This window comes from Lithobates pipiens, unplaced genomic scaffold, assembly GCF_037356315.1.
Source record: "Lithobates pipiens isolate NorthernLeopardFrog02 unplaced genomic scaffold, aLitPip1_a1.2 Scaffold_10, whole genome shotgun sequence".
Taxonomy (NCBI): domain Eukaryota; kingdom Metazoa; phylum Chordata; class Amphibia; order Anura; family Ranidae; genus Lithobates; species Lithobates pipiens.
Genome location: NW_027507686.1, coordinates 199903274 through 199917327, shown reverse-complemented (window position 1 = coordinate 199917327; position 14054 = coordinate 199903274). Strand labels below are relative to the sequence as shown.

General features: G+C 39.7%; 1 protein-coding gene across 1 annotated transcript in view; it reads right to left on the bottom strand.

The window, feature by feature from the left end:
* Window positions 1-2287: 2287 nt before the first annotated feature.
* Window positions 2288-14054, bottom strand: part of ANO3 (anoctamin 3) — a 371821-nt gene continuing 360054 nt past the window's right edge. Inside the window, exon 26 of the mRNA XM_077460837.1 lies at window positions 2288-12082. Within this exon, the coding sequence (XP_077316963.1) occupies window positions 11900-12082 (183 nt within the window). The 3' untranslated portion in view covers window positions 2288-11899. The remainder of the gene's footprint in view (window positions 12083-14054) is intronic.

The following is a 14054-nucleotide window of genomic DNA, read 5'->3' as shown; positions in this document are numbered from 1 at the left end:
GGGGATTTATTTACTAAAGGCAAATAGACTGTGTGCTTGTTGTAATCTGCAAGTGCAGTTGCTCCAGCGTTTAGTAAATGAGCAGGCCCTGATGACCTCCACCATCCAATCATGTGCAAGCAAAAATGCATTTTTTTTATTTTCTTTGCACATGATTGAATGATGGAAGTCAGCAGAGCTTCTGCTCATTTACTAATCTCTGTAGCAACTGAACTTTGCAAAGTGCACAGTCTATTTGCCTTTAGTACATCAACCCCTTGATGACTAGTCTTTTGGGCAGTTCCTAGTGGATAGGCAGCTCTGGTGACATTTGCCTTTTAACTGATAGCCATAGCCTCACTTGCCTTTGCAGAGTGGCATATATTTTGTGTGTGCGTTGGGGTGGTTAGTTCACCTCAAATACAGCAAGCTAGGACATGCTCTAGGATTGCACCTGCCATCTGCCCCACACATTACCCCCATGCATTGTATGTGTTCCCCCTGTGTAAATGCAGAGCAGCAAAGCACTGAGGGAAGCTCTTCCAGGCCTCTTCTCAGTTCTGATGCAACATGTGATACAAGGCTGAGGAGAAGCCTGGGAGAACTTCTGGTTCCTCCTTAAAAAACATCTACCCTGGGCATCAAATACCCTAGGTACCACACAACAAACAGAATCCGAAAAATCCTTGACTGTTCAAGTTATATTATCCTATTAAAATCAATAACTTACCCAACTGACCCTACACTGAAAGCTGTTTGTTCAATGACACATGTGCTATTGTGGTTGTCATGTTGATCTAACGGCTTAAATCATTTTAGTCACTGATCCAGGACTAGTAGTTAGGAAGTTATTATTTGTGCATGCTACTTCCAGGTCAATAACTCATTGAAACATTGAAAGCTAAGAATTGTGATGCGTGCTACACCACATTTACATGGCTGGATCTGGCAATTTAAAAAAGTTTTTAACTTGATATTTGTGGTTTTACCACATACCAATGAATGGAAACTTTTGTGTAACAACGCTTAGTACATAGAGCTTCATCTATATGTGAAAAGGTTTCCTCGGAATGGTAAAGGAAGTAGCAAAAAAGTAATTTTTTACCCCCATTCTTAAAGTGATTTTAGACTTCAGTTCATTTGAGTTAGCATGGGTTAACATGTATTAACATGAGCCTACCCACATCAGCTCACAAGAGTTTAAATGTGTTGCAAGCCTTTACATGCATCTACATCTGTTAACATGCATTTTCTACAGAACAGCTGGACTATAAAATGCACACATTTGCTACCATGTACAAGGCAGGTAAACCCAATGCATGTAAAAGCATGATGATGTTAAAGCTTTAACATACACCGATCCACTAAGGAGGAATGGTGGGAGGCTCACAGTGACAAAACACACCCTTCATTGGGTCACTTCCCTAGTTTCTGGTCATGAACCTAAAGTGCAAGGTCAGTAGGGTCTTCAATAAAAGTGAATAAAGACCCTGTTGATATAACAAGATCTGGAACCAGAGCAAAGGAGGACTGGCCATTACTGACTGGCCCTCCCCATATTGACTCTCTAATGGATCTTCTGAAGTTTGAGTCTGATAGCAACTCCACCATTTCTTAACACTATAGTGGTTCTAAAAACAGAGAGTTTTTTACCTTAATGCATTTTATGAATTAGGGTAAAAAAAACTTCTACATGTACTCTCATCCAGCCCCCCACCCCCCTTATACTTACCTGAGTCCCATCTCATTCCAACGATGTGTATGAGAGCAGCGGCTCCCCCGGGTCTCTCTCATTGGACCAAGCTGCTGTCAATCATAGCCAGTGAGCCAATGTGGGAAGAGTGGGAGACTGGGACAATCCGCTCTCTGTGTGTGAATTGACAATGATCATTTACAGAAGCGTGGCTTGGGGGTGAGCCTACTCGAGTGCTCCCATAGCAAGCGGCTTGCTATTGGGGACACTTGTCGGAAGTGAGGAGCCAGGACCACCGACAGGGGATCCAAAAAGAAGAGGATCTGTGCAAAACCATTGCAAAGAGCAGGTAAATATAACATGTATGCTATTAAAAAAAAAAAAAAAAAAACAATGATTAGAATCGCTTTAAACCTATTCTAGTACACTATATGTTAACACATGCATGTACTGCTCATGTGTATTATGCTTAAAAAGCATTGTCCACAAGTGTGTGAAAAAATGTTTTGCAAATATACTGCATAGTGTGAAGCGCCTGTAAAGAAAGATCTGCAAAAGTAAATACAACAAAGGATACCTGCTTTCATTTCTGAGGACAGTTTAGGGATTTAGATATACTGACATGTGGGCTTTATTTTACCCAAATCACACATTAAAAAGAACCTTCCAATCCATCACACAACATCTTCAAACATACACATTATTTGGTAAAAATGTCATAAATGTTTTGCAAAAAAAAATTTGAATTATAAAACATCATATTTCTAATTATTAAGTGATACTGAGCAAGCAGGCATTGTGTCTGGTTATTGTCCTATTATAACTACTATAGTTACCATTTTGGTAAATGTAATGAAAAAAGAACTGTTGCTCTTGCCTGTGGATATCTTGCATTTTAGCCAACCTTGAAAATTGAAGGGCTAGCTTTTGTGTTGGCAGGATTTCTGGTAGGAATCTGCTGTGGACATCTAATTCAGTTAAGATAAACCTATTTATATAATTTAATCAGAGTCTTCATACTGAGAACCAAAAGGGAACCAAAAGGGAATGCAGAGGTGTCTTCTACAGCCATAGCCAAAAGTTTTGGGAAATGACACAAATCTTAATTTTTCACAAGGTCTGCTGCTTCAAAGTTTTTAGATCTTTTTGTCAGATGTTACTATGATATACTGATGTATAATTACAAGAATTTCATACGTTTTTTCAAAGAGTCAATATTTGCAGTGTTGACCCTTCTTTTTCAAGACCTCTGCAATTCACCCTTGCATGCTGTCTATCAACTTCTGGGCCACATCCTGACTGATGGCAGCCCATTCTTGCATAATCAATGCTCGGAGTTTGTCAGAATTTGTGGGGGGTTTTTGTTCAACCGCCTGAGAATTGACCACAAGTTCCCAATGGGATTAAGATCTGGGAAGTTTCCTGGCCATGGAACCTCGATTTTGATGTTGTATTCCCCAAGCCACTTAATTATAACTCTTGCCTTATGGCAAGGTGCTCCATCATGCTGGAAAAGGCATTGTTCCTCCCCAAACTGTTCTTAAATGCTTATTAGAAGTTGCTCTCGGAGGATGTATTTGTACCATTCTTTATTCATGTCTATGTTCTTAGGCAAAATTGTGAGTGAGCCCACTCCCTTGGCTGAAAAGCAACCACACACACACACAAATATTCTGAGTGCTGAGTGCAAGACTGATGGCAGTGCTCACCTTTTCTTCTCCGGACAGGGTTTTTTTCTGCATGCCCCAAACAATTGGAAAGAGGATTGATCAGAGAAAATGACTTTACCCTAGTCCTCAGCAGTCCAATCCCTGAACCCTTAGCAAAATATCAGGCTGTCCCTGATGTTTTTTCCAGGAGAGAAGTGACTTCTTTGCTGCCCTTCTTGACACCAGGCCATCCTCCAAAAGCCTTTTCCTCACTGTGCGTGCAGATGTACTGGTGGTGCCCCGATCCGCTGAATCAGCTGAATCAACTGTAGGAGAAAGCCTTGGCACTTGCTGGACTTTCTTGGGTGTGCCCTGAAGCCTTCTTCCCAAATGCAGTGGGAATGTTTTTTTATGGGATTAAGCCTAGGTTCACATTGAAGCAATTTGTCATGCGATTTGATAGATCAAATCGCATTACAAGTCACAGCCCATTGGAGGAAATAACACTGTTCCAATCGGTGCAACACTGATTTTGTGTTCCTGCACTACTTTTGCCGATTTCAGGTGCGACTTCAATAGACATCTGTGCATGAAGCCACACATATGTCTATCAAGTAGCACCTGAAATTGCCCTGACCTTGCTACTTTGACATTGCGCTACTTCAAGTGAAGTGTGCGCAATTTCAAAGTAGCATCAATGTGAACCAGGGCTCAGTTTATTTTCATCTAAACACTCTTCATAACATTCTGGAGTATATGCAAATTGCCATCATAAAAACTGAAGCAGCAGACTTTGAGAAAATGTATATTTGTGTAATTCTCAAAACTTCTGGCCAATGCTGTATATGTGAGTAATGGGATGAGATTCTAAGTCCAGTAGGATCTTTTATAATGGATTGGGAGGGGAAGAATTACACCTCTTATTAGATTTGTATTGCTACCCGTAACTCCACTGAAGTGATTTTACCTAACGTTCTACCCCTATGATTACAAGACAAGAACTTAGGGGAATGGGTTTCACCTGGACACTAAAGAGCTAATTTATAACAGAGTGGATATTGTTGCCTTCTTCAGGGAGGTTTAGCCTTTCCTGTTCTGCTGACAATGGTTTTACCAGACAGGAAGAGAAGCTGTGGCCAGTTTGTGTGCAACAAGATGGCGGACCTCACTGGCTGCACCTAGGGTCGGTCAGAGGCTCTTTTCACATGTAACCATTTGAACAGCAGCAGTGCTGGCCATAGTTTTGAGTACAAATCTGATGGTCATCTGCACCTGTTTGCAGTGTATGTAGGCAACATTTACATCCGCCACCAAGAATCTACTGATCCTATTGCTAGAATGCTGTCTGAATGTAGATGTAAATTCTAACTGGATAATATTGAATTTGCAAAAAAAAATGATTATTGTGACCGCTATATTTTTGTTTCTTTTAGTAAATACAATTTTCACCTTTTTGAAATTGGATATATGGGTACAGAAATAGGACACATAGCAAATGATTTACTAAAGGCAAATATATTGCGCACTTTTCAAGTACAGTTGCACTCATTTTCCTTAGTAAATGTAAATTGGTTACTTTTTAAAGAATATCCAACAGGGTTCAAGGAAAAAAAATGTTTTTGCTTGCATGTGATTGGCTGATGGAAATTAGCAGAGCTTCACCACATTTACTAAGATCTGGGGAAAATGAGTGCAACTACACTTTAGAGCGCAATTACACTTGCAAAACACACAGTCTATTTGCCTTTAATAAATCCACCATATAATTATTATATATATATATATATATATATATATATATATATATATATATATATATATATATATATATATATATATTACTAATAATATAGACTAGCAATTAGGTGTGTTTCTGTATTTTAAGTCACTAACCATATCAATAATCTGGGTGTGGTTACAGAACATTTGTGTCATCATATAAAGTCAAGGTGCCTTGTCCACAACTCCTTGTAGACCTCTTGTGCATGCTGCAATACCATAGCTACAGTATATATGTATTAATACACCATAATAATTTTCATTGCAGAAGTCCCCATAATGCAAAATAACGTGTTTCTCATGAGAAAATGATTTGTGCACATTATCACCATTATATAACATGTTTAAAAAAAGGTTGCTTGCATAAATATTTCAGGTTAGCGGTAAAGGGTTTGCACAGCAAAAGTCCATCTGCATTTAAGATTTGTACATAAACCAAGAAATCAAAAATGCTGCATATAAAAACAGTTGCATGCTACCCTGAAGCATAAAAATAACTATTTTCCTGAAGTCATGTGCATATAATAGGTCAGTTTTCATATAAAATTGTACAGTTCTGCTAAGTACATTCATATAATCAGTTACATGTGCAGAAAAATGGTTGTAAAAGTTTTAATTTTTTTTTTTATTAATAATTGCTGATGCCATAAAAAACACTACTAAGATTAAATAAGTGGAGTGCACAACCACTCCACACTGCCTTGGAACATTTTGTGGACCCGGTTGTTTAAAACTCCATATCTCCTGGTCAGATGTGGGATGTGGGGCAGTAGGGGCTTATGGGTAGACTCAGGGCAATGAAGGTTGAGGGTAGGTGGCAGGTTCCAGAAGTGGCTTCAGTAAGACTTTAGGCCTTGTTCACAGGGGCAGCCATAAGGGCAGTAAAAACAGGTAGTTAAGCCCAGAACCTTGATGCCTAAACCACCTGCCTAAATCACACAAAGCCTACTATACAGGTGGTAATTTACAGGAGGTGTTCTGTGATGCTTTACATTACAGCCATAGGAAATTTAATACGGCATGTTGAGTGGATATTCAGGTCAACAACCATGAGCCAAATGCCTGGCTTATGGTTGTGCTGCATTAGTTCCATTGAAAATTGCAATTTGCCCCCCCCCCCCAAAAAAAAAAAAACACAAGCATTCAGGGAGTGGCAAGATTACCTTCTGAATGCCTGTCAGTGGCAGCTTAGCCATGCTCTGGAAGGTTATCCACCGTGGATAATTTTTCAGAAAAAGGGCAAGTGCAAACCTATCTCTAAAGGTGCAAATCAGCAAAAAGGGGAGTTAAAGCCCAACTTTTCAGTTTAAATCAGCTAAAAACATTCCAAGTAAATAAATAAAGTCTTACAGTTTGTTTTCTTCAGGAAGCAGCCACATCCTAGGTAGAAAAGCCTCTCTATTGCCATCTTCCTGAAGAGAAGACCCCATGTTCTCTGGGTGAAAGCTGTGGTCTCCCTGCGCAGGTTGAACCCATCCCCTCCTGCATCAGAGCATAGCTATAGGTCTGTCCAAGCAGGGGCCTGTGTCAGACTAGTACAGGGAGACCACTGCTTACACTGAGAAAAAGAGACCCTTTTAGGAAGCTGATAGGAGACAGGCTTTTCTACATAGGAAGTAACTACTTTCTATGGAAAACAAATAGGAAAGACTTTACACGCCTTTGTTTTTATGCACCTGAAATATATTTAGCTGATTAAGTTGGGCTTTTATTAAACTCACTACTGTTCATTTCTGCTGTAATCTTATATTGGTCACAGACAGTTAAATGTCTGCACAATTACAAAAGGATGCTGATTCTTCAATACTATGGCCTGCCACTGTATAGTTAAATACCTTTTTATCTATTCTCAGTGGAAAGATTGGCCCTATTGCACACAGAATAGATTAAAAACTTTGATAGTTCAATAGTTTGGCCCTATACAATTTGTGCTTTGTAGGCCATAGAATCAAATAAGTAAACAGGCTTTTTACTACCACTCTTAATAGAGCTGCCCTGTAATTACCTTATCGCCACAAGACCTACAATTAAAGTGTATACCCAAACTTTTATTTGTTTTGTTTTTCTAAGCCCTTAAAATGGGCACTTTTGATTTTTCCAGTTGGGGTCCCATAGACTTCAATGAGGTTTGTTATTCGACTCCGAACTTTCGGAGTCAAATAACGTTTGGCCATCTCTAGTGTTCATAATGACTAGGCGCTAACATTTGCATGAAATGCATCTACCTCTTTGTCTCCTGCTCCATCTGTTAATCACTTGTCATATGAAGCTTCAATAAAAGGATTCTTGGAAGTGCAGCCGTCCAGAATCATTTCCTTGTGTTACACAGCATGCGAGCTGGGCCAGTACCTGACTAGTGTGTGTGGGGATTAACCAGAGACTCACTCGCCTGGAGTGGGTTTTCTTGTTTAAATCTAGTGTCGGGGTGATGGAGTAATAAAGTGGTGGAGTGGTGGGGGGGGGGGGGGTATTATTTGTTAAATTTTGCTCAGTTATGTTAATTTCTAGGGCTAATAGGCAAACTACTGGAGGAAAAAAAGACATGGGATGTTGGGCACTGCCATGGGAGAAAATATCAAAATTAAATGGATCAGCTTGGCTTGGTGTCTTAATTGTGCATGTAAGGCAAGCTAATCATAAAAGAAAATAATTTCACTATGCATTGACATTATGCTGTCATTTAGAAACTGTACTGTTCCAGGACACCACAATGGTTTTGGATAGAGCAGATAGAGCTTTTAAAACCCCTAACAGATTATTTGCAGCTGTCTGTATCATATTTGGAGGATTTCTTGTAGTTTCTGTCCTGGTAATGTTACAGGAAGTGAGGGGAAATCTCTACAAAGTTCTCAGTTGTCAAGAATACATGTGTCCCCATTGGAAGAGTCAGGGCCTATTCACAGTTGAGTGGTATGGCATTGCGTTAAGGTAGCCAATTAATTATGAATGGGCTACCAATGCACCACAAGGAGTAAAACAATACAGGACTTTTGTTTTTACACATGCGTTATAAAGTGCCCTGCCACAATGCACAAGTGTGAATAAGCCCCTACTTCCACCTCTTGTTCATGTAACACATTTTAAACTTTCATATTGCCCAAAACTTTTTGTTCTGGTAGCAATGACCACATAGAGAGGGGGAAACTCTCCAGCAGGGATGCAGACAGCAATAAATACTAACATATCTACACACTATCCAAAACTAATTTAAAATGTTTTGACTACACATACACCTTAAGAGGAGAAGTCTGGGTTGATGTCTTCCTGCAATGAACAAAATAACGGAGATTGCGTAGATCAACCTAAAATTAAGTAACTATGTAAAGTGAGGAGTATTGCATACACCTCCATCCACACGAATTGTGTAGGAATTGTTTAGGATGTCGTTCGGGTGACCCTATGAGCATACAGAAAAAACAAGAAATTAAAGATCTCCTAAGAGGGCCAACATAGAACACTATGGTAAATGCAATGAAAGCATATTGATCCATTCAGAGATGAAAATTTGTAACAATAAATGGATTAACCATTTTAGTGACACAAAGGATCTCTACAATGCAATGTGTTGGGAACATAGGAACACACCATTAAACTGCATAGTTATTATACATTTTTTTTTTGCAATGCGTCTTGTACTCTTTCACACAAATCATTTCATGTATGCAAGAGAACAATAATGATATGTCAGGTATGGGTGGATACTAGAAATTTGAATACCTTTTTTATATTTCTGGGATCCCAGAGGTGACACAACCAACACCAAAGTTCCCAGCTACACACATCAGTAATGACCATTAAAATGTATGTTGTATCTAAAGCCAACTTTTTTTTAACCTTTGGATAACATATGGTGGGAACCCCTGTCCTGGGGATATTTACTCTCATTGTTTTACCTTGTGAGTGTTGTCAGCCTGACTGAAATTGATGGGAAATCAAAATGTTACTGTTGTCACCATCAAGTGGTAATAGGGACACCTGTTCTGGTGACAACTAAAAGGGGATTTTGGATTTTCTATTGCTTCCTATTGTCTCTCATGGACAGGAAATAAAGGGAACTCTCCTTCCAGATGACAAGTAAAGATTTGGCTTTGGATACACTTTAAGGGAGTGCTATATTCGTTCTTCTTTGGGTCTGCATTCATTTTATTTTATCTTATGAACTGATTTAGAGACGTGGCATACCCCTTCAGCTTCATGGAACACAGCTGGAAACTCTGACAAAGAGGGCTCACTTCTGGAGTCCATGATAAACATAAGAGCTTATGTTCTACCCTCTAGCAGTTATTCAAAGCTGAAATATCAGTTTCTGGGGACAAAACCTTTAAAGGAAATGTGAACTTTCCATGCACTGATCCTATGCAGCTTCTCCAGTGCTGAGCATGTATAATGTAATATTAACTGTGACATCTCTTCAGCCATCTTTAATATGAGGCCTGTCTGGAGCCACACAGCTTTTCTCTCAAAAGCATCCTAATCTTGCAATACACCCCCAGTGTTTGCCATGTCTAGACCTAATAGGCTGAAATCGGATGCCACTCATAATGGGATTTCCTTTCATTGGTAAGCAGTATGAGCAGCACTTATGCGAGGACTGCAGTTATTTCCTCTGTACAATAGTCACTTTCATCTAATATAACATATACATAGAGTGTTATCACAGTATCTAAATGCAGAATGAATAAAAAAAACAATAAAAAAAAGTTATGTTGTAAAGAATAGATCTGGAACAGGGGGTGTTGTTTTTAGTTCCAAAGGTTGGGTGCCAAAGGTGTCAAAGCCTACTAGTTCCAGGGATGAAAACTCAACACTGAACTACAGGTTGGTACTGTATATTACATTACATAAATGTCATGTACTGTATATTACATTACATAAATGTCATGTACTGTATATTTATGTCCTTTAAGGTTGACTTCACACCTTTGCATTGCGATGCTATATTGCATGGTTCAGTGTATGGAGTCCTTCATTTAAAATGGCACCCCAATGCATAACTATGTTGGGTGGCACTACACTTGCAATAAAGCACTGCACAACATATCTATTCATTGTAAAGGAATGGACTGTTTGAACACAATGTACATTTTCACTCACACCACATTTTAGGGTATTAAGGGGGTTATTTACTAAAGGCAAATCCACTGTGCACTACAAGTGCACTGAAAGTGTACATGGAAGAGCAGTCACTGTAGATCTGAGTGGGACATGCATGGAAAATAAAAAACAGCATTTTAGCTTGCACATGATTGGATGAGCTTCCCCTCATTTCAGATCTTCTCATCAGATCTACAGTGATTGCACTTCCAAAAGCACGTTCCAGTGCACTTGTAGTGCAGAGTGGATTTGCCTTTAGTAAATAACCTTGTGTGTTTACCTATATACGACTACCTTTAACGTGGAGAATACCATTGTTTGTAATTGTGTCTGTTCCCATTTCAACATTTAGTTGCTTCCATTGTGATGACCTATACTCAAAGAAGTACATGAGCTATTTTTTTTATCATAATCAGCCAATAATTGACCCCTAGACTTCAATGAAAGTGCCTGTAAAAGCATGATGTGTTTTGCACCTGACAAACTCTTCTCCTCCTCTAGGACTGCTCTCCACTCCTCGCCTAACCCATGAAACAAAGCCTGAAGCTGTACAAATCATTAGGAATGTGCTCTTCACAGGTGTGAATGTGGACTAAAGGGTTGGCCTCAAAACAAATATTTCCAAATTATGGCTAGAGCAGGTAAGTGCACATGCAAACTGAAATGTAGAGCTCTTCCAGTAGAGGTCACTGACAAGAGCTGGTGAGTGATTCAACCTTCCAGCATCCACTCAAATCTGATATAATAGATTTTTACAAAATGATCCTATAAAAGCTATTAAAACCAAGTAGCCTGAATTAATTTCTGTATGCAAGTTGTACATAAAGCAAGCAACATCACACCACAAGAACACAGGTCTCCAATGGCTGACTCCTTTGTGGGCGACGTTGAGTTAGTTGGCTTACGCTGGAGCTTCATTGATGCAGCTTTGCTCATTGCACAATCTCCAAGCTTTTTGCAATGTCCAAATAGTGCTTTTGTATAAAGGCTGTCTTTGGAAAAGTGTAAATACGATCCATAATAGAATTCTCCCATTCTTATCATGCAATTCTTTAAATTGGATCAGGAAAGCTATGAAAACAACTTTCATTTGCAAGATTCGAATTATATGTGCTGAGATGTCGAACAATTCATAGAGAAATGTTTTTTCTTAAGTTGCATTGTTAGGGTTTTTATGTAGTCATTTGTGTGATGTTAAAAAAAAAGAAGTGAGTTTCACTCACCTTCCGTTTCTTTCAGTCCAGTGCACATTTGATGATTGAATAAGAAAAGGAGAACTTCCTTTGTGCTTACTCATGATCCTCTTGGCCAGCTTCTCAGTTGCTGAGAATTATGGGAAGTGCAGCAGCCAGAAAACTGACAAAGTATATCAGACATCTCTTTGACCTTTGCATTAGATTATGGTAGAGAAATTTGTATTTACAGTACTTAGCAGACGGCAAACTCTCTCCACATCACAGACCTCACATCCAGCTGCCAGCACCTGACAGAGGTCACTTGACTCTGGAGATGCTTCAATCCTCATAATACTGATCGGTCACCTTATCCTTAGTGATGCTGTGTATGTTCCAGTTTACAAAAAGATGTTCTACATATTATATATATATATGTTTATATTTCACATACATGTATATAATATTATGTACATATTTAGGGGTTGTACACTTTTCATCTCAAGGTGCCATTTTGCTTTCTGTGTTGTCCTTTAAGGCCATTCATGGTTTAAGTGTTTTCCGTTCTTTTTTCTTTCCCGTTGCAAGTGCTCCAGCTCAGCTTCATACATCATCTCCTGCACCAGGTATTTTTCTCGCCTCATCCGATCGCAGAGATCTTTGGGCATATCGGGGATGAGGTAAGCAATGAAGGACTTTATTCCAAACACAAGGTGCTAGGAGAAAAAAAATAGAAATAAAGACAATGTATGAGTGCCTTGCATATATTTTCTTTATTTTTTATGAAAAAAAAAAAATATCGAATAGTAATTTCCAGCCAACATGCTTGACTCCTTTTAATACGTGTTTAACATGTTTACCTGTATTCGTGTAAGAGCATGTTATGAAGCTCAAAAGCACAAGCAAAAATGTATAAACACAAGTGATTTGGTCATAGAACATTAATGGATTTACTTAGCCCATTTACATACCATGCACAGATGGAAATGCAGGGACCCATTGACTCCATTTCCCACTACTACTCCCTGGGTCCCTGGACAAGCCAGTGGAAGATAAGCTCTTCAGCTTCCCTCCCTCAGCAGCTCAGAGAGGCCAAACCATATAAGTCAAATATAGCTGGGCAAGTGCTCTGTAGTTAGGTGAGAGCCCCTTCCCTGTCAGAAGCAGTGTGTAGACAATCAGGCAGATACTTCTCCGGTGGATCCAACTACTGTGGGAAAACCTCCCCGATTACTACCGGAGTAGCCAAGTTCCAGTAGAGTTGGCCTTTTTTCCTTGGGTCTTGGATCCCTCCCAGCTGTTCACCTGTGTAATCAAAGCTACCCTGAATTTCAATGAGAGCAATGCTGTATATGAAAATATGTGTAAGTAACTGTGATTTGAACTGTTTTACTGTAGTAGTGATTCTCAGCGTGCAGCCATGTCACCCTGATTGAGCTACAGGGACACTACTGTAACGAGTCCATGTTTGTGCAGCTTTAATAATCTGTTTTGTATTACTCTGCAGTGTATGTATGCCCTTTGCCATGCTGAAGCTGTTTTGTATTACACTCCTTTCACACCAGGGCGTTTTGCAGGCGCTATAGCGTTAGAAATAGCGCCTGCAATCCACCCTAAAGAAGCTGCACCATTGTGTGTAGTGTGAAAGCCCTGAGGGCTTTCACACTACAGCGTTGCGCTGGCAGGACATCAGAAAAAAGTCCTGCCAGCAGCTTTGGAGCGCGTGTTTACCGCTCCTCCACCGTTGCTCCCCATTGAAATCAATAGGGCAGCGCTGTAATACCGCCGGCAAAACGCAGCATTTTGCCGGCGGTTTCAACCCTTTCGTGGCCGCTAGTGGGGGGTAAAAGCTCCCCTCTAGCGGCCGAAAAGTGCCGCAAATCCGGCGGTAAAACGCCGCTAAAAATAGCGACGTTTTACCGCCGACGCAATGGGTGGTGTGGTGTGAAAGGGGTCTTACTGCTTACTATTTTAGTGAAAATGCAAGTTACAGTTAGGCCCCATGTACACTGCTGCTGCTAAATGCACGTTCAAAGGCAGTTGGACGCTTTTTTCAACTGCCCCTGAACTCACTCAATGTTATCTTATGTGACCATGTACACAGTTTCGTTTACAGTCGTTTTTAGGCAGTTACGTTTAACAGCCTTTCTTTGAAGGCAAAAAAATGTGTTCAGACCCAGAAGATTTCCACACTTCAGACACCAAGCGCAGCTAAACAAGGCTAAACGCAGTACCGGCGTTTAGCCGCGTTTTAGTTTATAAGCGTTTTTAAAAGGTACCCAATTTTTTGGACATTAAAAAACTAAAATAGGATGGAAAACTATGAGAAAACAAAAAAAAAAGTTTAAAAACTGGTAATTACTTGCAATGATTCATAGACCATATATAGCCCTTGATCCAATCAAATACACTACTAGAAATGTTGTTTTACAAAGTATAATTGTAATTTGACCCATATGTTGTTAGATATGAAAAAGATGACCCCACCATTGAGCCTGACCACCGACGTGATCAAACATAGTTTCATGAAATTTGATAGTCACCAACAGACGTTCCTTTGGTGGCACACTCTTCCTCATGTTCATGTCCAAGCGTGTCAGACTGGGCTGAACTTTTTCTAGTAGCATGTCAAATGAGGCAATGGACATGTGTGTAAAATGAAAAAAAAAATTATCGAGGTAGGTACGC